The 23003-nt window shown below is 40.5% G+C and overlaps 1 protein-coding gene across 7 annotated transcripts in view; it reads right to left on the reverse strand.

Annotated features, from left to right (window-relative positions):
- Positions 1 to 23003, reverse strand: part of FNDC3B (fibronectin type III domain containing 3B) — a 356837-nt gene that overhangs the window by 43288 nt on the left and 290546 nt on the right. For 3 of the 7 annotated variants that reach the window (XM_022572178.2, XM_022572161.2, XM_022572137.3), the window contains exons 13-23: positions 22169 to 22343; positions 20221 to 20307; positions 18893 to 19031; positions 16987 to 17058; positions 16807 to 16833; positions 14782 to 14900; positions 12758 to 12863; positions 11682 to 11854; positions 9096 to 9209; positions 8627 to 8776; positions 2995 to 3275 (exon numbers count right to left, since the gene is read on the reverse strand). In XM_022572178.2, coding sequence (XP_022427886.1) covers positions 2995 to 3275; positions 8627 to 8776; positions 9096 to 9209; positions 11682 to 11854; positions 12758 to 12863; positions 14782 to 14900; positions 16807 to 16833; positions 16987 to 17058; positions 18893 to 19031; positions 20221 to 20307; positions 22169 to 22343 — 1443 coding nt within the window. The remainder of the gene's footprint in view (positions 1 to 2994; positions 3276 to 8626; positions 8777 to 9095; positions 9210 to 11681; positions 11855 to 12757; positions 12864 to 14781; positions 14901 to 16806; positions 16834 to 16986; positions 17059 to 18892; positions 19032 to 20220; positions 20308 to 22168; positions 22344 to 23003) is intronic. The other 4 variants (XM_089910832.1, XM_089910833.1, XM_089910834.1 and 1 more) reach the window with 4 other exon arrangements.

Raw genomic sequence — 23003 nt, forward strand, 5'->3', positions numbered from 1 at the left:
GAGAACAACGTGTAACTGCTAAACGTTAAAAACAACAACAACAACAAAAACCCAAAAGAAACAAGCCCCATTGCCGCTTAAAATGTTTCTTTCCACATTTTTATCTAGAACATCATGATCTGTTCACTTATATTTTAACCAATTTATGGGACAAAAAAAGGTGAGGTAAAAGTTGATTGGACTAAAATTATACCCTTAGTTTCCTGAAATACGCATTTTGTATTTCACCACAGTTACTGCAATTGTGTTTTTGAAACATAAAAGAACAAGACTATGGGTTGACTGGAGTTCTACGATAGAGAATCCAATTAGGTGCTATAGGAATAAAATTCCTTGAGTTGGACAAAGATGACCTTAAATGTGAAACATCCAATTTATTGATTGATTGGCCAGCAAATACTCTGGCTAAATCTTTTTTTTTTCTTTGCCAAGAACACAATATGACTTAGGGCCAAAGATCTGTCTTTTCTAAAGCTGTACATTTTTCATGCAATCTGTCTAAAATGATGTCTTCCAAGCTACCCTGTAAGGTTAAGAGGTGACATCCTCCCAATGTGACTTTCCATGTTCAGCTCAATATAGCTAGCCTTGCATATTAATACTGAAATGAATTATTTATGCTACATCCATTAAATACTTTTTAAGTAGATTCTTGAGGTTTCACTATCCAAATCTAAACTGTACATTACTAAACCATTTCATCTTCTCCAAAACAGAATTAATCTCTGAGGTACTTTTTAACATGTCTTTCATCAACCACTTATGTGGAAGATATTCTTGATAATTTCCACTGTAACTGGCATTTCATCAATAAGCAAAGATCCCCTAGGTCAGTTCCTTCATTTGAGCTTTGGACCTCTAGATTTCTTTCTTGAAGTCATTCAACTATATGTTGACTAATAAACATCAGCATTCCTCCAGTATCAACCTTCTAAAAGCCGTAAAGTTTTATAATCATTTAAGCCACCTTTAAGGTATGCATAATGGCAGGAAGCAGCAAAATTCTCAGGCTGACACCTTGCCCTAAAAGCCCTTTTATGATTTCTGACCCGAATGTTCAGAGGACTGACCTGAGGATCTGAGTCCAGTCTGCGTAGACATGGGGTGGATCACACTGGACAAAAGACCTTTCAGTGAGCCCTGAGCCAGTGGCTTCTTCATAGGTTTTCTGGCCTGAGGAATCCAAGTCAGGCAATGTTCTGGACATGCAGTCTCTTAGAAACAGCAAGGGGATGACATTCATTTGGTCATTTCCCCCCAGAGATACACCTCATGGTCAGGTCTCCTTACAGCATCACCACTGGGGAATGTCCCTGAGGTCAAGTCCTGGGTTTAATTCTCCTCTGGATTTCGTCAGCACCCGATTAGAGTGCTCTGGACACAATGGTCAGTCGGTATTTGGTTAGCAAACGAAGGTGGTGGCTGGTTTTCTGAGATTGGCTACAATGCTAAAAATGAAAAAATGCCCTTGGCCTGCCTCTTCATCCATAGTAAGTCATACCGTCTTTATTCAGTTTCTAACTTGATTCCCACTTCAAACCATCCTGATCATTCTGAACCCTGGGTCTTCCTCTCTGAAACGCCAACAGGACTCTGTACAGTGTTATAGCATCTGCTATCTTAGGTTGCTGTTAAGTGTCCCCCAACTCCCTGAGTGCTCTGAGGGCAAGGATAGTGTTTATCACTATTTCATAGACCCACAGTGCATAAGTACTGTGCCCCAGAGATTTCTTAAAAGACTAAACAAAAAACTGTCACTGTTTTGAAAAGCAAAATGAATACACTTATATGCATCATTCACAAAAGACTTGGTAAGAGAGGGAAAGCAGAGATAACATGCTTAGGCAGGATGGAACTTTTGTATCTTACAGCTGTTAAGCTGGTTTCTTTCTTCAGTTTCTGGGGATAAAAAAAGGTAGTCTATTAGATTATAACATTAGAAAACACTGCAGAAAAAAAATAAGTGAAAGGATAAACCCTTTTCTAGCAGCAAGTTTACCTGCCTGCCCTTCATTCCCCCTGCCCTACCCCAAGAAGAACTAGTTTTCCAGGGTGAAGATCTTGGTGATGATGAAAATCACAATCCATGTTACTGTGCGCTTGCTGTGTACTGCTGGGCTCTATACAAGCATTTAATATTTGTTTGCTCACTCCTTACAACATGCTTTTGAGGTAAGTAATCTTGTTCTCCTCACCCTGTGGAAGCAGCTGGGACGCTGAGAGGCTAAGTAACTTGCCCAAAGACACCGCTAAGGACCTATATCTGAATCTGTGCTCTACTTCACCCTGAGAAGCCGTTTAATCTCACAAAGGGCACTGGACTAACCAGATGGTCCCTGCACTCCTCTAACACTAATCCTAAACGTCTGTTTTGGTCCCCCCAGCTATGGCAGCCTGGGGACGGAGTTAAATGACTTGAAATCTTAAGAGGCTATGTTGAGAAAAAGGTGTGTGAGAAGAGGAAGGTAAGGTGCTGGCTCCCTGACAGGAACTCTGGGGAAAAGAAAGAATGCAAGTGGTAACTGAGTTTTGCCGGGTGGAGTGTGATGTAACGTCTTTTCACTGGCCCCTCGTGAAATCCTGAGTAAAAGCTCCATCACAAATGCTCTGTAACAGTGTGTCTGCTTTGGGGGATCAGAAGAACGGCAGAGCCCTGCTTCAGAGGTGGACCAAGTACATGCTGGGGACAGAGGGTGTCCATAGTGATGAGTCACAGTAAAAACACGAAGAAAAGTAGTTTATCAAAAAAACAACAAGGAGGAACTGATTTGAAATGGTAGGTGAAATTCCCCCTCAAGGGTTAGGATCTGTATCAATTTATAACCGACTCATAAAGTAAAAAGTAGTACAAGTTTTTAAGCTATATTAGCATTTGGTACTCAAATATATTAAGAGTGACTAGAATTCACCCATTTGGCCTTTAGGACCGGAAGGGTCTGTAGCCCCAAGTGCTGACGTGTCCATGCAGCTTTATTTCAACTTTCCTGCACTCACCGGTAGGTGGTTTCCGGAAGGAGGTCTTTCATAACGTGGGTGGTGGTATTGCCCACAGTGATGCTAGTGTCTCCAAGATCAATATTATAAGCAAGGATGTCAGATCCATTATTGCACGGTTCTTCCCAGCTCAGTACAAGGCACACAGAAGGCGGGTCAGGATAGGCGTTGAGGGTCTCCTCCTCCAGGACACACAGAGTGGAGACAGGGTCAGGGGCAGATGCTGGCGTCTGGCAAAGGACAAGCTCACTGTATGGTCCTGCTCCAGCTTGATTAACGGCCTAAAAAACAGAATAGTGAGACAAAGTCCACATTATCCCATGAGCACATTCTAATGCCTACACATTAGGCGTTAAATAAGTCTAAAGTAACATACGATTACTGCTAGAAATGGAGGTAGAAATAAATCCTCCACAATGTTTATGTTAATACCACTTTCTAAAAAATACCAATCACATCTTCTCTGCTAATAAGAGAGAACATCGCCATCACCGTTTCTTATGAAAAAGTTTAAAAATAACACTTTATATTTGCATAGCCCACTTCAGTTTATATACTGTCTTATGCAATCTTCACAATAACCATCTGAGGTAGATAATATATGGCAGGTATTCTTATCTGCCTTTCACAGAGGAGGGAACTCAAAGTCAAATTAAGTACTCAGGCCCCAGAGTTAGATGCCAAGCTGGGACCAAAATTCAGTAATCTGACTTTTAACTCAAGTGCTGCTCGGAAGAGCTATAGGAATTTTAGAAAAGATACCTACTGTTTTCCATGTGAATGCTAAATTCGTACCTGAAGTCAATGCTCAGCCCTCATCTGACTTTACCTGAGCGTCACCACTGACACCTGATCACTCACCGCTTTCAAATCCTCACTCACTCGGTCTCTGGGACCATCTTCTTGTTCCTATTTTGCCGCTGCTACTGCGTCTCAATCACCTCTCCTGGCTGCTACTCGTTACCGGGACCTTTCAGCACTGGAGGGCACCAGGCCGTGGGCCTTGCACACCTCTTTGTCATCTCTGCTTAAACTCTTGGACATCTCATCTTGTCTCAGGGAAATATAATGCCATTTATATCCTACTCCCAAATTTATTTGTGTAGCTCAGACCTCTGCCCTGAATGTGAGGCTAGTGTATTCAACTGCCTACTGAATAGTTCCACTTAAATGTCAAATAGGCATCTCAAACTTAAGTGTCTGTACAGCTCTAAGACTCCACCCCATTCCTGCTCATCAAAAACCCCACTGTACCTCCTGTGGTTTTCCCCATCCTTCAGGTTGTTCAAGTCATTATCTCTGAGTCACTGTTGGACATCTTTCTTCCTCTCATACCCCTGCCCAAAGCATCAGCACATCCTTTCCCAGCCTAGTCCAACTACACTCTTTCATATCCGGTTGCTGTAATGACCTCCTAACTCGTACCTGTGTCAGCCCTTGCCCCACAGTCTGTATTCACTGTCCCTTTCAATGGCCTCTCACCGGATACAGAATAACCTCTGAAGGCCTCACAGCTGCCTATAAGACCCTATCTAATCTGCTCACCACCACCACCTTCCCAAAGAACCCAGGACCGCTCTGCCTTCATCGTCCACTACCCTCCCTCTCACTTGCTCTGCTCCAGCCACACTGGCCTCCTTGCTGTTCCACAGGGACACTAAATTTGCTCTCATCTCAGGGCCTTTGCAACTTGCTGCCCCTTCTGTCCACAGAGCTTTTCCCCAGACATCTACACAGCCCATTCAATCGTATTCTCAGGCTTCTCTCGAGTGTTGCCTTTTCAGGGAGACCTCTTTGAACACCATATTAAAACTTATAGTCACCCCTACTCCAACTCCCGTGACCCCACTCATTTCTTATTTCCCTTCTCTGCTTTTATTTTCATCATAGCATTTGTCACCAGTATGGCATATATTTCATGTAATTACTCCCTGATTAGAATGTAAGTTCCACAAGGGCAAGGCTTTCGGGTTCACTGCTGGAGCCCTGGCAACTAGAACAGTACCTGACACAGAGTGTGTGCTCAATAAATGTTATTAACAATATTTTTTTCCTTATAAGAACATTTGGGGACTTCCCTGGTGATGCAGTGGTTAAGAACCCGCCTGCCAATGCAGGGGACACGGGTTCGATCCCTGGTCCGGGAAGATCCCACATGCTGTGGAGCAACTAAGTCCATAAGCCACAACTACTGAGCCCACGTGCCACAACTACTGAAGCCCGCGCGCCTAGAGCCCGAGCTCCACAACAAGAGAAGCCACCGCACCGCAATGAAGAGTCGCCCCCTCTAGCCCCACGCGCAGCAACAAAGACCCAACGCAGCCAAAAAAAAAAAAAAACCAAAAAAAAAACATTGGCAACCACCTTACAAAAAAATGAAGGTGAAGTACTCTAAAATCTCGTTTACTTCATGGGAGAGCTGATGAGGACAAATTAGAATACAAAAGGAAAGTAGTCTGATCTCTTAAATCAAAGTTTCACTATAATGTCTGTGTATCAGTTAATTTCAAAGAAGCAAGCTAAGAGCATTCATTTGCTATCAAATCACTTTTGAAACCCTTCTGTAATATTTTTTACATCAAGTCCTATTTCATGACAACACCAACTTTCTTTCTGGTAAAATTTTTATGTCACAAATTAAGAGTACAGTAAGTCCCCTACATATGAATGAGTTCTGTTCCAAGAGTGCGTTCATAAGTCCAATTTGTTCGTTAAGTCCAACAAAGTTAGCCTAGGCGCCCAACTAACACAATCGGCTATATAGTACTGTACTGTAATTATTTTCACACAAATAATACATAGAAAACAAACACAAAAAATAAAGAAAACATGTTTAATCTTACAGTGCAGTACCTTGAAAAGTACAGTTGTACAGCACAACAGCTGGCATACAGGGGCTGGCCTCGAGTGAACAGGCAAGAAGAGCTACTGACTGGAGGAGGGAGAGGAGGTGGGAGATGGTAGAGCTGAAGGGTCGTCAGCAACAGGAGATGGAGGGCAAGCTGCAATTTCACGTGAACTAACTTACGTGACTGGACGTGCTAACGCACGTTCGCAACTTGGAAAGTTAGCAACTTGTAAGTTTCGTATGTAGGGGACTTACTGTATATATTTAGAGATTTTATTTTTGGATACAAATTTATCACAGGGGCAGAAAAATAAGATACTGTGGAGCCCAACTTCCGTATCAACTAAGGCTTTAATCACCATGTAACAGAAGGAAAAGAACATGGCTTTTAGAGTTGGAGCTTTGTTCACACCTGGATTCCATTATTTACTAACTGTGTGATCTTAGGCAAATTAACATCTCTGTCTCCTCAGATGTAGAATGGGGATAGTAACACATAACTCAAAGAGTTATTGTAAAGATTAAATTTGTTAACATGTCAAATCCTGGCAGAGTATATCAGGCCAGCTGTCAGTGCTTCACTTCCCTCCTTCTCCCTGGGAAAATCAAGAACAAAATAGCAATAGCAATTTTCCTAAACCAATTTTCTTAAAACAAAACAACAATGAAATACTTTATTTTGAACTAATTTTAGACTTACAGAAAAGTTGCAAAAATAGTGCAGAGAAATTTCCATATAATCGCTCACCTTGCTTCCCCTAATATTAATACCTTACATAAGTATGAAACAATGATCAAAACCAGGAGATTAACATTGGTACAACGGTATTAACGACGTACAGACCTTATGTAGTTAGATTCAAATCTTACCAATTTCTGATAATGTTCTTTCTCTATTCCAGGATCCTGCCTAGCTTTGTACTAGCTTTCTCGAGTTATATCACTTATTATATTACCAGTTTACAACGGAAACAATTCAAAAGAATCTTACTAAAATATAACAGTATGTCTATAATATACAATATGCTTCATGTGAACAGAATTACTTGGGTACATGGTAATTAAAATACTCAAACAAGAAATGTTCCACCCAATTTTTATAAAACACAGTATAGGTATCACAGTGATTTAATTTTTAAGGCACCAAATAGTCAAAAGAATATTCATCTTTAACCTGACTTTGTAGCAGTGTCAAATGAAAACAATTCAGATTTGGTCTATAGGTATCAAGAAATCAATACAGGTTGGGGAGACCCCTTTCCTGGCAATACTTCTTTAGCATAGCAATGGCCTTGAAAGTGCTATCCCCTTCATAGGGTCTGACTCATTTTATGACAATTAAGTATAGACACTTGAAAATATTTACTATTGTTGACAGGGAGGCAAGATTATTATGCAGGCTCTATTCTTACCAATGTATCTTTTAAAATGCAGTTTTGGGAAGTTAATGCTAAGTGACAACATATACCCCGAAAAGGAGGTAGAACATTTTAAAGAGACACCAAAACTCAAAAGCAGATTGAAGTTGTTTCCTGTGATGGCAAACAGTTTTTATTTATATGCTGCCTTGTTCCAAAAACAGGAGTGTAGCACATAATTTAACCTCTTCCCAATGACTCAGCATGGCTGTTATAAAGCTCAGATAACGTGCTATGACCCTGACTCACTGATGAATGGTTAATTACATCCCAGGCCCTCCATTCTAGAAGGAAGGTGTGCATAATGAAAGAGTTTAGCCGGAAATGTTTATGACAAAGCAGCCTTCAGAATTCAACAGAACAGCTTCAGTTGATCTGGAAAGTTAACTTAAGAAGGGAATATTTTCTCCAAAGAGGCCCGAGGCCCAGAGACACTGAGAGTAGATGAGTTTGTAATAAGCAATATGATCCATGACTTAAATCAGGTGGAAACCTAAATCTGGCATCTTTGCTTCTTTATCTATTTAAATCTAAACATGTATGAAGAAAGAATTCTTCAAGGTCAAGAACCACAAGTGATTAATCTTTGTATCTCTCCTTTTCATCATCGGTATCATCCTTTGATTCTGGCACAAAGTGGTGCTCAAGAAATGTTACTGAACAAATGGAAAGAAATGAACAAAGAACCCTGTTTTCTCAGGACAGTATGGTTTTTCAAAGGGAAAAAAAAATATTTACCCAAGTCAATAAAATGAAAGTAAACCCATGACAATTGTCACTCTTAGGGGTTAGGCTAGGAGCCAATTATTCTTCATGTTATTCTATTTGGACACCCAAGTGGAAGCTTACAGATAACAAGCCTTGTTAATGGTCACTGGGACGTGGGAGGTGGGTCTTAACAACTGAACGCAGACTGGTTCTAAATACTCTAGTGTTTGTTTTTGGCTCCATTTAACATCTGGAATGGGAAGTTTTAAATGTTTTTTGCCTTTTGTCTAAGTGGCTTTCCCACCAAAATGTGCATCTCAGAAAATTCATACAGAAGGTATCTTCCCTAAGAAGCTGTGCCACCTTTGCCTTGGACTCGGTCCTTCATTCAGTGAATTAACCAGCAAGCAAGACGTAAGCGTGGTGAGAAGTACAGTGGAGATGATTCTGGTTTTGTTCCTACTTTTTAGGACCTCTTGGAGAAGTAAAAATTAACCGTAAAATACCAAAACAATTACATTTATTTTTATTTAAAAGGACTCTTTTTTTCCATATCGCCCCTCCTGATGGCCTCCATCACGAGCCTTTGAGTAAGTTTCCCAGAGTCTATCATGGAACACCAGTATCTGTGAGAGATGTCCGAATAGGGTCAGCCTACCTGTAACCTACAGCAATACTGTGCAGCAGGCAACAGATCCCTCATTTCAAAGCCGGTGTCTGTCCCATGATAAATGAGTTCTAAGGATTCTTCATCTTCTCCCCACTCCAACCTGTACTCTGAGATATCAGCACCAGAGCTTTCAGGACTCTGGAAAACACAAATTTAAGTGGTTAATTTCATTGAAAAGAAAATCCTATGATGTTTGTGTTCAATTAACTAAACCGAGAAAGAGAGCAACATGCCTTAGGATATTTCAAATACATGAAAAGAAAAGCATGAAAAAGATACTCAATTTCATCTCAATTCTGACCAGTGGTAAAATTTCCATAACTCTTGGCAAGCGCCAAGGCAGATGACTGTGTGAAACCTGTATGTGAACTTAAGCTTTGTGGGTCCCTCATAACTTGCACTGGGGGGCAGATAAAGGAGAAGAAACAAACTGATGCAGAACATGTGTCTGACTTACCCCCCAACTCACTAGGACACATCCATCAGGCGTAAAAGAGATACAAGGTGCTTTGCACTGTCCAGGAGGCCCTGCAGCCGTGGTAATTTCTGAGACATCAGAATAGGGACCATACTGAAAGAGAAAAACACATGCATGATTGTAGGGGTGTGTGTGTGTGTGTGTGTGTGTGTGTGTGTGTACACAACACAAGCTTATAACCAAACAAGGGCTAAGCTAATGCCATCATCAATACAATTGATTAAAAGTATCACCTAATGGTCTTCACTTTCAGTTGAATATGTAGGTTTTCTTCTAACATACATTCCCTAAGTAGTAAATGTCTATTTTATAAATATATATTTTTTTAATTCAAAAGGATTAGAAAGTTGGTTTACTAAACATTTTTGCTGTGACCTAAGAAACAAAAAATGCTGACTTTTGCTACATCACAGCATTCTCCTTTAATTTCTCAGAAGGCTTCAAAGAAAACTAAGTCAGATGCACACTGCAGTTTAATTTTTAATGCCCAAAAATCTTCGTGGGATTGTTGGTTATCAAATTTTGAGTACTTCTTCTAGTTACTGGTATTTTCCATTTTGAAAACCAATGGTCCTGTTAATGTTTTCTCAGCATGTCTCCCACCATCTCAACTATTTGAAGGTTTACACTGCACTCCTCTCCTCCACCACCATCAGTGACCACACTGCTCAGAGCCAACCACCGCTACAGATTTAAAACACGTCGAGAGAACCATCACCACCATGTTAACCGTGGAATATGTGATACTTCAATGAGTTGGGGCAAAGAGTAAAGTAATTTTCAGGTTAATGAAGTATGTGACTATGTTTTTCAAAATGGAAAAAAAAGATTAAAAAAAAAAACACCCCAAACCTCTCACATTTTCTAACAATATAACCTGCAAATATACTGGGGGTGGGGGAGAAGCTCTCTGAAGTGGCCCACAGAAGGTGATTATGAGTCAAATCTATGGTTAACTTCCAATGCAACAGAATTTAAAAACAAGGCTGAAGATACTTTCTTTATATGATAAATTAGTGAATGGAGAAAGTAAAACTCAAGTCAGCCCAGTTGCACATTTATCTTTTTTTTTCTTTTTAACAGCACATTTATCTTTATCATGAAAAGATTAAAAAAAATCCCTCTGAAAAATTGATGGGGAGAAGCACCAGATCAACAGTAAAATAGGATTTCTTCTGCAGCATCAGTGATCATCACCATCCATCCTCTTTTTTTTTTTTTTTTTTTTTTGCAGTACGCGGGCCTCTCACCATTGTGGCCTCTCCCGTTGCGGAGCACAGGCTCCGGATGCACAGGCTCAGCGGCCATGGCTCACAGGCCCAGCCGCTCCGCGGCACGTGGGATCTTCCCAGACCAGGGCACGAACCCATGTCCCCTGCATCGGCAGGTGGACTCTCAACCACTGTGCCACCAGGGAAGCCCCCATCCTCTTTTTACTTATCAAAGTTTGGGTGCATAGGCTTTCTTATCTTCTCACCAATACATTTTTATTGTTTAGTTGTGTGTGTGTGTGTGTGTGTGTGTGCGTTAATTTAAATACCTATATCTGAAATTCTTTCCTAATGGGCAATTAGAAGAAATCCAGCTCCTGTTAAAGGCTTGTGATCATACTTCAGACCAAATGTTTTCATAGTCAGCATGGCTAACAAAAAACTGACTAAAGACAAACATACTTTGCTTCTGAAAGGCGTGAACAGGACCACCGAGAACTAGAAGAGTCATTGTCAACTTCTTGTCACTGTCAGTGGGCTTTCTTACTTGTAAAAATCTCATCAATTAATGACATCTATTTATCTGCATGGAGTGCATCTATACACACCACTGGCACTCTGTGGGGCTTTAGCAGCGGTTTGCTCTACCCACACCCTTCTACCTTCTTTTATGTTTCTGCCCATCTTTGACACACCAAAAAGCCCTGTAGTTTCTGGGTCACTTCACTCTCATAATGAATTGCCCCCCAATCCATATCACTCTGCAATTAAAAAAAAAACAAAAACCAATCACCTTTGTGGATATAATATAGACATACTCTTCCAATCTCTAACAGCCCACCTCAACAACTTCAGATGGAGTAGTAAGAAGGACCCGAGAGTTCTACAGTTTTCACTTGAAATAAACGAAAAAAAAAAAAAAAAAATATATATATATATACTGGCCTCCATAGCCTCTACCCCAGTCCAGTTTTAAAAACTGATGTAAGACACTGCTGGGTAATTTAGACAATATGATAAAGAAATATTATGTAGTCCTAGTGTCCCATAACTAATTTATACAGTCGATGAGAAAATAGGAAATTATTTTAAAAACTACCAAAAGCATCTAAAGGGTGATGTTGTTATTAACCTTGAACTCTATCTTAATAGAATGATATGAGGACAAAAGAAACAAAATTTCCAATGTTGGGTCTACGTGAAATCAAAACAGTGTATCTTCAGAAATTAGATTTTACATACACTTCTTTAATGGTTGTCAAGGTTGGACAGATACTGCTAAGGACTTTAGGAGGGTAGAAACAGAAGTGCCGGGACCTTATATTTCTGTTACGGTGTATAAGCGTGTACTCACCCCTCCATCATTCAGAGCTCTCACCCTGAAGCGATACATGGTTCCGGGAAGTAGGTTGCCAACGGTGCACTCAAGCTCGGGCCCGTGGTACACCTCCGAAGCTACATCCTCAGGTTCCGTCATCTCCACGCTGTACTCTGAGACCTCACAGCCACTTTCAGAGGCAGGAACATCTGGGAAAGGAGAATGTTTTTCATATCAGAACACTTTTGTGTTTCCAGTTGACCCTATCACACCTCACTTTCCACAAGGTTTGCAAAACATTATGTAGGTGGCCTGTCCTCGATATTTACAAAAGAAACCCCACTCCAGAAAAAAAGATATACAGAAGAAAGTTTTTGAATGATGTTATCCGTACTTTCCAAAGCAAGTACGTTTAATGATATTAACAAAATTCCAAAACTGTAGAACTTTTAGGCAATTCCTTTATATTCTAATGCCAGGTAAACGCAAGAAATAGAGGGGAGAAAATCTTCTCCTTAACTTGAAACCAAAGGACAGATTAAATCAAGTTAGAGGACCCAAAACTGGCACACTATCTTATTTTAGGCATAAGTGATGGGGAACAATAGTCTGACAGCGTTTTGCAGGTTTATATTTGCAGTTTTACATGCTTGTAAATTGTTGACCCGACAGGAAATGCTAATACAGTTTGAGTCGATACAGTAAAACACCAGGACCTACACTTAACAAGGCAGCAAAGATGAGGAGGAATTAGATGTTACCTGATGAACTATTTCTTGGTTTAACCTCTAAATTGAGCACAACTTTTATTTTATGAATAAAGCTGAAAAATTCCTGAAAAGACTGGCTGCTCTGAAACATTTTCTATAAAAGTGCCCTCTGAGGGTAGAGGATGAACAGCACGTGTGGCACCAACAGGAATATAGGAGGGTGAGTGACAACGTGGGGAGAATACAAACCCAAGCCCATGTACATTGAACAGAATATGGGCATTTTCGATAGAAACAAATATGGTTTTCAGAAGGAAGACCTGGAACTTGATTACAAAGCATGAAGTCTTAAACGCAATCTCCACTTGTCCAAATTGGCAACGTGAAGATGTGTTCACTCACCCCACTCTAAGTGGACTTCTTTGTGCTTTGGTCTACCCAAAACCCTCGGTGGGCGACACTGACCTGGTGCAATGCTTAGTGTGCGGACAGGGAGACTTTCAGAACACTGCAGGAGAAATACAGGAGAGAATCATCTCTTAGTTACTTTGAATTTATTAGAGCTCTATATACCAAGCAAATTCCACCCCATACCTGCAAATGCTTCCAAAGAGGGTTACACATTGAATGTTTACACTTTTTATGCAATAAGATCTTTGTCTCTGTGTGTGTGTGTGTGTGTGTGTGTGTGTGTGTGTTTGTTTTAAGTATGGACATATACTGCATACAGCACTGGTAAAAATAATTATTTCTGATGTCAGATTTGTAGGCTGACTTTCTGAGTGTTGTGTATCCTAAGCACACGGTTATTTTCCTTTAAACAAAAATTAGAGACCCTTCATGAGGACAGAAGAGAGCACAAAACAACAGCTGGATGAAGTTTTTAAATGGTGCCATAAATGGCCAACCATCCACATACAGAGCAGAAAAGCAAATAAAGTCAATATTAATCAACTGAGTCTGACATCCACCAGCAGCTTCTGTTAACACTAAAATCAGCAGGCCTTCTTTTTTGCAGGATCTGGTTGTGTAAGCCTGGTCGTATGGAAGCTGACCCCTTTTTGAGACAGGAGGAGCATGGTCGACCTATGCAGCTCAACCAAATTCAGCCTCCCTCCTGAGGAGACGAGGTGCAGAGGAGATGTACTTAAGCATTCAAGCCGCGCTGCCGCTTCTGTGTAGGCTTGTGCAGCACCTCGCATGTAAGAGGAACTCGCTGATCATCTGTAGCTTTGATGTGGACATCCCCACCCTGGGAGGCACTGCATAAACGTCGTCTAGGTGGACCTTTTTTTTTTACCTCAGAATTCTGTCTATATGGACAGTCTAGACATCACAGTACCACTGTCCTTGGGGGGAAAAGAAAATAAACATAAAACGACGTCAGAGGTGGGCTGAGTGGCAAAATTCGGCACCTAATGGCAGGTGTTCTTTTGAAAAGTCAACCCAGTACAGGGTAACAAGGTTATAAGCCACCACTGCGCGTGCACTCTCTCTCAATACTAATGGTTTCAAAACCACAATGTTAAATATCTCTACAATGAAAACATCTTTTACCATATTGCCTCTCACTCACTTTCTGAATGTTAACACCATTTAGATAATAACTACTGATATCTCATTTCTAGAGCACTTCATGTGTACATGTTATGTTGTTTTGAGCCTATGAGAACACTGTGAAGTTGAAACCAAGTTTCCTGACATGTTGAATGGTTGGTCTAAGGTCACATAAATTGTAGACAATGGTGGTGATCCTTTTGTGATGTATAAAAATATTGTCACTATGTTGTGGATCTGAAACTTATGTAATACTGTAAGTCAATTATACTTCAATTTAAAAAAAAGAAAGAGACAGCAAGAGAACTGCTGCTGCCTACAGATGTGTAGGTTGGGCACTGCGTAATCACAGGAGGTGCCTTTCAGCTCAGTCATCATAGATTTATGTGGCTTTTACAATAATTTTCCAGCAGATGGCAGCAAAGTACCTCAAGGAAGGTGTGTCTCTCATTTTCACAAAACTGCCAGATGTGGTACAAGAAAAGCTGTGCTGGAGGCCGTATCTTTTTTTGCTCTAAATTCTACGCTTTTCTATCATTGCAATAACTGAGGTTCACCCCCTTATTTATTAGCTAATGCAAATTGCAGACCACCCTCAATTTTCAACTGTCAGGTGATCATGCCAAAGTCTTCTGAGAAATTAAGTGAGGGATGGACTTGGAAAGCAGCACAATTCAGTTGAGAATCATTTGGGTCTATCTTTTTACACCCACTGAAGCACAATTCGGAAAACTCTGAATTCATGACGTGATACCATGGCAGGCTGCATTACCAAGATATATTTTTAAACAGCAATTTATTCTGATGTTATAGATGGGTTGTCTGAGTTGGACCAAAGATGTTTACTTTTATACTGAAACAAAACCAACCTGACTGTGTCCACCAGTACTTATGCAGCATGCTCGGAGTTTGTACAAAGTGCCTGGTTTCAAGTGGGTGAAAGTGTACTCTGTAGCCGACCCGCTGTAGGCCACTTCCCACTGACTCGCTGCAAAACAAGACCCGTGTATGAGATTATGCCTTTTGTAAAAACGTAACAGTACCAACCATTCCTGATAAGAAAAAGCTCTAAGTGGTTTCCATGAAAACCAGCATCTCCTATTCTTTCTTTTTTCCTAAACAGCCGCAGTGCCCTCTTTCCATCTCCTTTACAAAGTTAAATACTAAAATAACATGGAGTCATTTTTAATACTTAGTACTGCTGGCTAGACTACTTAATATCACCATGATTACGTTTGCTGACTGTGAGGTTGGGATGCTGGAAAGCACACGAAATCTGCAGTTTGCCCCGCAGCAGGAGACAGCGGATGGTGTTGAGCAAGCTAGGAAGTGGTAATGGTGTGAGAAGCCCCTGAGGCCAGCTGGGCAGGGGGAAGGCTGCTCGGCCACAAGGTTCCTGGTCAGACCAGGGCACCACTGAAGAGTTTCTCCTGGCTCTTATCTGCCTGGAGGTCACAGTGAGTGAAACCTCCCCCTCCCCATACAGACCAAGTCCTTTGGGTAAAAGGCCTGCTGTCTCCATGGAGCCCCACTTAAAAGACAAAAACACCTGAGGGAGTGACATTAAAAATGAAACATTCAGTGTGACCCAGGTTATCTGGCCACTTCTCTGGAATAAAGCAAGCAAGCAGAGCCAATGGAGGAGCCTGGGTGAAGCTGATGCCGCCAGGTGAAGAGCACTGGGGATGCTTCGACTGACGGCCTGCCTGCCCCACAAATCTGGAATGTTTATCCTCCTCTGTCTTGCTCCCACTAACACAATGTTTCCAGCAGACTATTTTAAAGGAGGCCTTTACTCCATGCAGTTGTTTTAGGGAAAATACTTTTACCCTGTTCCACGATAGTTACTAACTTCCACAAATGCCCTCAGCTGCTTATTAGGTCAGATTTACAATGAAGCCACATGCACTAGGGCCATATGACAAGGGGGAATATTAGAGACAGTCATCCTGACATTACCGATCAAACAACCTGCACTGAAAAGGCAACTGGGAACAAGGACTACCGAGGAGATTCAATTAATCATTGATGTCACGCACTGGCAAAGTTGTTAACTTTTAGGTACAGATGGCATCTACTTTTGATCTGTCACCAGTGGTCAAGAGAGCCACAAAAATTCAAAATATATTTAAGTTTTCACGCTAAGCCACCGCACATCCGTGACTTCTCTCCTAGGTCAGATTTTTAGCATAGAATGTGATTTTATGTTAAGAACAGCTGTGCCCATCTCAAAGCATTTTCATGTTTTTCAGCTTAAAATAGGGCCCAACTGACATGAAAAACAAAACACTCCAGGTGGCTATCGTGGCACAGAATAAAAAGCAAGCCACACACCTGCATTGCTTGTTTGTAAAAGCTGCTGTTAACTCTTTCCTTTTTTCCCATATGCATCACTTTTTAAAAAAAAATTTAAGTTACAGGGATTATTAGAGTGGTGAGATGGGTGTCATTTTTAAAGTTCGGATGACTATACTTTTTTCTATTAAAGCCTAATAAATTTTATCAGAAAGAAGATCTAAGAATTTTTTAAAAGACACTATAAAGAGAATCTGATATGTAACACTGTCCCACTTTAATTCACCTCGTCTGACTAGTAATGAAGAAATAATATGACTCAGAAATCACAACAAAAATGAAGACATTTTCTGAACTTGTTACAAAGTGTGACACTTGTCAGTAGCCCACAGCAATACTATATTTTGTCATCCTTTGTGCACCAAACTCATTTGCTGTCTCCAATTTATCCTTCCTGCTGATTGCTTCTGACACTTTCTCTGCTTATAAGAATTTCTAGAGAAAGCGTGCCAAGAGAGATAAAAAACATATTTATTCTATTAATTGGGACCTCTGGTTTAAAGAAATGACAGAAAATTTTAAAAACGACAAAAACGTACATTTCAAGCAGACTCTGATCCCCGATGCTGTGTTTGAAAGAAAAAACTGTCAGTATGTGATTAAGGCTTGTTTATTGTAGTACCTCTATCAATAGAATTAATGATTGCCCGCTATTATTATACAAATGTTTATCTTATTAGAAAACAGGACTTGAACAAAACAATTTCTACAAACTTCACCTTCAGAATTTCCATCAGTAATCTCTAGCAAGTACTTGAGTATTTCTGAACCACCGTTGTCCTTTGGAGGATCTGGAAAGTAAGCAAATGCCTTATTAGTTATAAAAGTGTATTGATTTTTGTTAGTAAATATTATTAGAACACATAGAATCATATAATATACTGTCTAAATTCTGGATTCAACCAAAAGGCACAATGATTAATATATTATTTCACCCAACTCCTTTCTCGAAAAACAAAAGAAACAAAAACACCACAAAACCTTCTGATTATCAAGCGTAGAGCTAGAAATGTCAAAAATGTTAGCACTTATTTAGTGAAACATGAACAAAACTCAAAATATGGAGTTATTTTTCTAAGAGTTATGTTCATTTATTTATTTTGAGATTCTGAAGCCTGCTCTTCAATATTTGATGGTTTTTATATAAGACAAAATATACATATATTTCTTTTTAAAAATTACTTTATCCTTTTTTTATTTCACTTACATCATCAGTGAGAGACGGAGAGGGAAGAAAAGGGAGGTGCAAAACTTATTGACAAAATAAATAAAAGATCAGAATACAACAAATCTGTTCCATCACAGTTTGCTACTAAGCAAACTTTGTATCCCACATGAACCTAATATAAAACCAGAGCTGTGGATCAATAAGAACCTGTAGCAAAGAGCCGGTTTGAGGAGGAGGTTCCGGCTTGTTACTAGAGCCCTGTGCGCCTTAGGTATCATATCTGTCTACTGCTAACTCGGTGCCTGCAAGAGTTTTCTTTTCTGAGCAGGAAAATACCTTTTTGCAAGACTACACAGAACTTGCTTCTACTATCAGTTGGCCACCTCTGTATTTTAGATATACCCTCAGGTTACTCATATAGATTTAGAAACTTTAATTCCCGTCTCCTTTCACCTGTTATTTCCATTAATGTATGCAAACTTTGGTAATAGATATTTACAGCAATAATTAAAATATAGCATATGGCTAATGAAAGTAAATACTCAGTGTTGACGGAACTTTCTAGGATATTCTGAGAATAAAAGCTTTAGATCTGGCAAAAAGCACACCTAGATTTTTTGTTTCTCTTAATCGTATCCATCTTCTAGGGAATAATTCTGCCTCAAAATTACCACATAACTTGAAGCAGTTATATGTCTCAGTGGTTGGTCTCCAATAACAATTTAATAATGTTTTAAATTCCCTTTACATTACTTGACTGCCAGGTAAAATCTTATTTTAGATTTCTTTTTTTTTTTCCTGTTTGGTAGTTACTATTATTGTATGACATTAGTGATAATCATACATATTATGTTTCACATACAGCTGCAAATGTTTACCAACATTCTAATGGCATTCATTTCGCTGAAATAATCCATGCAGCAGGTGAGCCACAAAATCCTCTACCAGATCCCCACAAATACCATGATGAACTTCAATATGAAAACCTCCTGAATTCCAAGACTTCCAAAGATATACAAACAACAACTAGTCTTCCTAATTCACTGTAACTTAAACTTCTGTAAAATTTAATATGACTTACCTAAATTTTGAAATTATTTTTAATACTAAGTTTATAAATCAATTTTTATATTAAATATTGCTACATTTTTAAGGGCAAGCTATTGAAGAATGAAATATGTTCAGAGATTACCACATTCAAATCAATAATACATTAAAACTATAGGAGAAAAAAATGTGTCTTACAGGAAAGTCATAAAGTAAATGAAATGCTCTTACAATTGTCAATTTTACGAGTTTGTAGAATTCTCAGGATGTTTCTCATACATATATTTCAAACGTGTAAAACTCCCTCAAATAATATGATTTGTTTGTTTATTGGTTTGTCACTACTGAAATAAATCAAGTTTTTAAAAACCTGTCAAAAAAGCAGCAGCAGCAACAGCAACAAAACATACCCCATTTAACACTAAAACCATGAGATGTAACTGGTCCTTTAATGAGGGGTCTTGTAGGAGGTCCAGGCCTGTCAGGACTCGTCGTACAAACCAAAACTTCACTTGGGCAGCTTTTCCCTTCCATATTAGAAGCAGTCAGCTATAACACAACCAAAAAAACATTAATGTGCTTTAGATATCAGGTCTTAAACCAGTAGTGACTTTCAATATGGCAAGATCAAGGTATCCATAAACTCACACAGACAGACACACTCACATATTCTCTTTCTCTCTCTCTCTCTCTCTCTCTCAGTCTCAAACTACTAATTTATAAGTGTTTCTTTAATGGAGTACTTATTTTCTATACAGTTTAGCTATTAACAATTAAAAATAAAATAACAAGGTAGGTTTTAGCCAAAGATATTTTTACCCTTTCAAGAAGACAAAACAAAACTAGTATGTCACCACCCAGTTCACAGTGTTTTGTGGAAGGAAAACATGGAGGAAAAGCAGATAAAAATAACCTTGCTTATTTAGGAGTAGGGCAATGCCACCTTGTGGAGAAATGCTAGCAGTATACCTATGATCTCATAGCCAGCATCGAGTAACAAGGATTTTTAAAAATATCAAAAACTATCATTTTCCTTCAATAGTTACACATGCCACTGGATAATCCAACAACTATTTACTGAGTGACTACTACGTGTTAAATAACATGGTTTGGCTCACAAATTCAGAGAAGGAAAGGGGGAATCAGAAGACAACCACATCTCTCCAGAAGGCACACTGTCACACTAGAAAACACCGCGCTGTGCTAGAATCAACAAACAGCGGGCAGCACACAAGGCAGCCTGCTGTTCCCTTCTCTCCTAATGAGGTCGCAAAGAGTTGATTCAACGCAATGTCGCCCAACGCGGAGCCCAAGTGGGGAGGGGGTGGGTAACAGAAGAGCAAAAGGAAAACGGCTGAGAAAAAGAAAATGGGCAAAAGAGCAAAGGGCGACGGAGAAAAGGGAAATCTGATTAAAAGAAGAAACTGTGAATAGAAAGGTGTGACGTGCAGGTGAGAGACAGGTGCGCTGGGCACCTGGTTTGGGTCTTCCCAGGCAAGGGCATCTGGCCACGCTGTGATGCAATTTATTACAGCACATTACGGCAACAGGTTTCTTTCTCAAAAGTGGGTTTTAAAATTAAAGTTGGGTGTGTATTTTACAGATGTTACCTTAAAAGTGTAAAGTGCAGCGAACTTAAAAATCTTTTAACCTGTACAGGAGATTTAAAATGGTCAAGGGATGAAACATAAAACAGCTTCATTTTTAAGCAGTTCAGGTACCAAAATGACTGACTTACCCTGAACTTATACTGTGTGCTTCTTTTGAGATTTTTCACAGTACAGGTTAAATCCTCTCCAGTGTATTTTGGGTGGAAAAGGTTATCCTGAAAAGGCAAAGCCAGAAAGAAACATCAGTATCATAAAATCTGGGCATTAAATACCTTGTCTGTAGGATTTTTATATTGCCTCCTTCCAGCATCACCAGCGGGCCAGAAGTGTGGCAGCTACACCAGAAAGAGGGCCAGAATCCCACGGTGCTTTAGGAAAAATTTAACTCTTATCACATCATAATTTGTCCTGGATCTGGGTACTTTTATTGGGAGACTAACACTAATTTGAATGAGAACAATGTTCTCTCTTTGAGAGAGTGTACATTTGCTTTGGAATAGATGTCACCATATACTTTTCTCACGGAGCAAATTTTTCTGGTTACTCAATAAGCATTTTAAACAATGAATTTAACCACCAAATTAACGAAGCTTATGCAGTTAAAAAAATTATCTAACAATGTTGTCATGAAAAAAGGCTCTTGTACAGAGATCCTCACTGTCAAGCTGCAACGTGCTATGCAATCCACTGGCTGGGGTTTCTAACACAGTGTCCTCTTCTGGACAAGGGGGAAAGCAGAGCTTGGATGGGGAAGACATAACCCTTCAACGGGATAAATATCCTACTGAAAGCTGACTGTACAGAATTCATTCAATAATATTCTCAGTCATGCACACATCCATCCATCCACCCACACATTCATCTCGGAGCACCTTCTATGCATCAGGCTCTCTTCCACGCTCTAGGGGTTTAGCACTGCCCAAGAACAGAGTAAGTCTTGCCCATCAGAAACTGACATAATAGCCAGAGAAAGCAATTAACAAAAAAACCTACAGACAAAACATGAAGCATGCTGTGCGGTGTTAAGTGCTATGAGACGAAAGTAAAGCTGGGTAAGAGGACGGAGTGGTGGAGCTAGGAAGCACTGCTTCCAAATGAAAGCATGGGGATGCCATCTACTTGGATGGGGAAGGCTGTGGGAAGGCCAGCTCTGCAGGCTCCTTAAGGCAGCCACATATGGCTCCTCCAATTTAAATGAAATACAATTAAAAATTCAGTTCCTTGGGCTTACAGCCACATTTCAAGGGCTCAGCAGCCACGTGTGGCTAGGCACTATCTTATTGGACAGCACACGATACAGAACATTTCCATCATCACAGAAACTTCTCCCGGACAGTGCTGTTTTACAGGGTGGTCAGGAAAGGGTCGTCCAAAGAAGTGATATGTGAGAAGAGATCTGAAGGAAATGAGGGAAGTAACTCAAAGATATCGGAAGGGGCATGAGAGCCAGAGGGCACCAGAACTGCAAAGGTGGGGCGGGACGGCACAGCTGGTACGCTCAGTGAGACTACGGTGGCAGGAACAAGGGCAGGAACGAAGACCCTGAATGTGGAGGACCTGGAAAGCACTGTGAGAGCACTGGCTTTTCCTCTGGAAGAGAAGGGAAGGCACTGAGATGGGAGGGCTTCTGAGCAGAGCACTGGCATGACCGTATTTGTATTTAACAGGATCACTCTGGCTTCGTGTGGAGAACAGGCTGTAGTGTAGTGAGGATGAAAGTAGGGGCGAGAAGATGGTGGTTCAAAGAGTGCAGTAGCTGTGCAGATGCTGAGAAACGGTTGGATTTCTGGGTAACTTTTGAAGGGAGCTTTGAAAGGATTTGCTGACTGACTATATATGAAGTCAAGGAAGAGCCCACGGGTTGCTGGCTTCCCCAAATGAAAGCACGGGGATGCCATCTACTTGGATGGGGAAGACTGTGGGAAGGCCAGGTTTCTGCTAGTGGTTACAGTGGTAGAAATTAAGAGCTTGGTTTCAAATTTAGGCAGCGAATCTAATTTCACCAGTGCATCCTGTAGTTATGATAAAACTGACTTTACCGAACACACACAAGGGTATAAAACGTGCCAGACTTACATTTTCGTCCTCCTGGATTTCCAAGGTGTAGGTGACTACTTCCTCAGGTGAACAGCCTTCTGGTTTATTCCACTGCAATGTGACCCATGTGACCCCAGCTCGAACAAGCCTTGGTGCAGAGGGCATCTGAGGAATGTTCCCTAACGTGTAGCACACCACCTCTTGGCTATACCCACTGGAGAGAAACAGACCCGGTGAGACACGTTTAGGAGCACGGGAGGGGTCTCGGCATTTCAAAAGAGCAGGGATTAAGCCTACCTGCTGCGCAACTTGCTTGGGTGGGGAAGTCTGGGGCCTGACAGGTTCATTGAGCAAAGGAAGGCAAGGATCCTTTATGTGATATTCCCTACCACAACTTCAGTTTGCCCCAATCCACCCCACCGCCCCCTGCACTGCTCTGCTTAGGTCTGCTACTAGAAAGGCATGCCATGTTACGGGACAATAGATTTAAAAATTTACTTCCCCCCGAAAGCACCCAGGAGAAAGCACAGCGCAGTGGTGATGGTGACAAGCTATGAGCCACAGCTACCAAGGAGCCTTCAAATCCACGTGAGAGCAGATAACTGTCTACTGATAAAATAAATGTTTTACAAGTATATATGGTGCTATTTTCCAAATGTTTGTAGATGCCTCTAGTTCATTTACAAATTCTTGAACTGTAGAAGCCTTTATCATTATGACCGTTCAACCAGTGCACTCTAAAAATACAATGGCTATCATGGGTAGGGAAGGAGGGCTGTAAATCTTGTGGTCTGAAGAAGTTCTTTAGGCTGGAAAAACGGTTGGGACCAATGGTGTGCTGAACCTTTAAGAAGATTTTCAACAATCAGTGATA

Source organism: Delphinapterus leucas, chromosome 4 (genome assembly GCF_059928025.1).
Source record: "Delphinapterus leucas isolate spDelLeu-1000000601 "Yukka" chromosome 4, BTC_Dleu_Yukka2, whole genome shotgun sequence".
Lineage (NCBI taxonomy): Eukaryota > Metazoa > Chordata > Mammalia > Artiodactyla > Monodontidae > Delphinapterus > Delphinapterus leucas.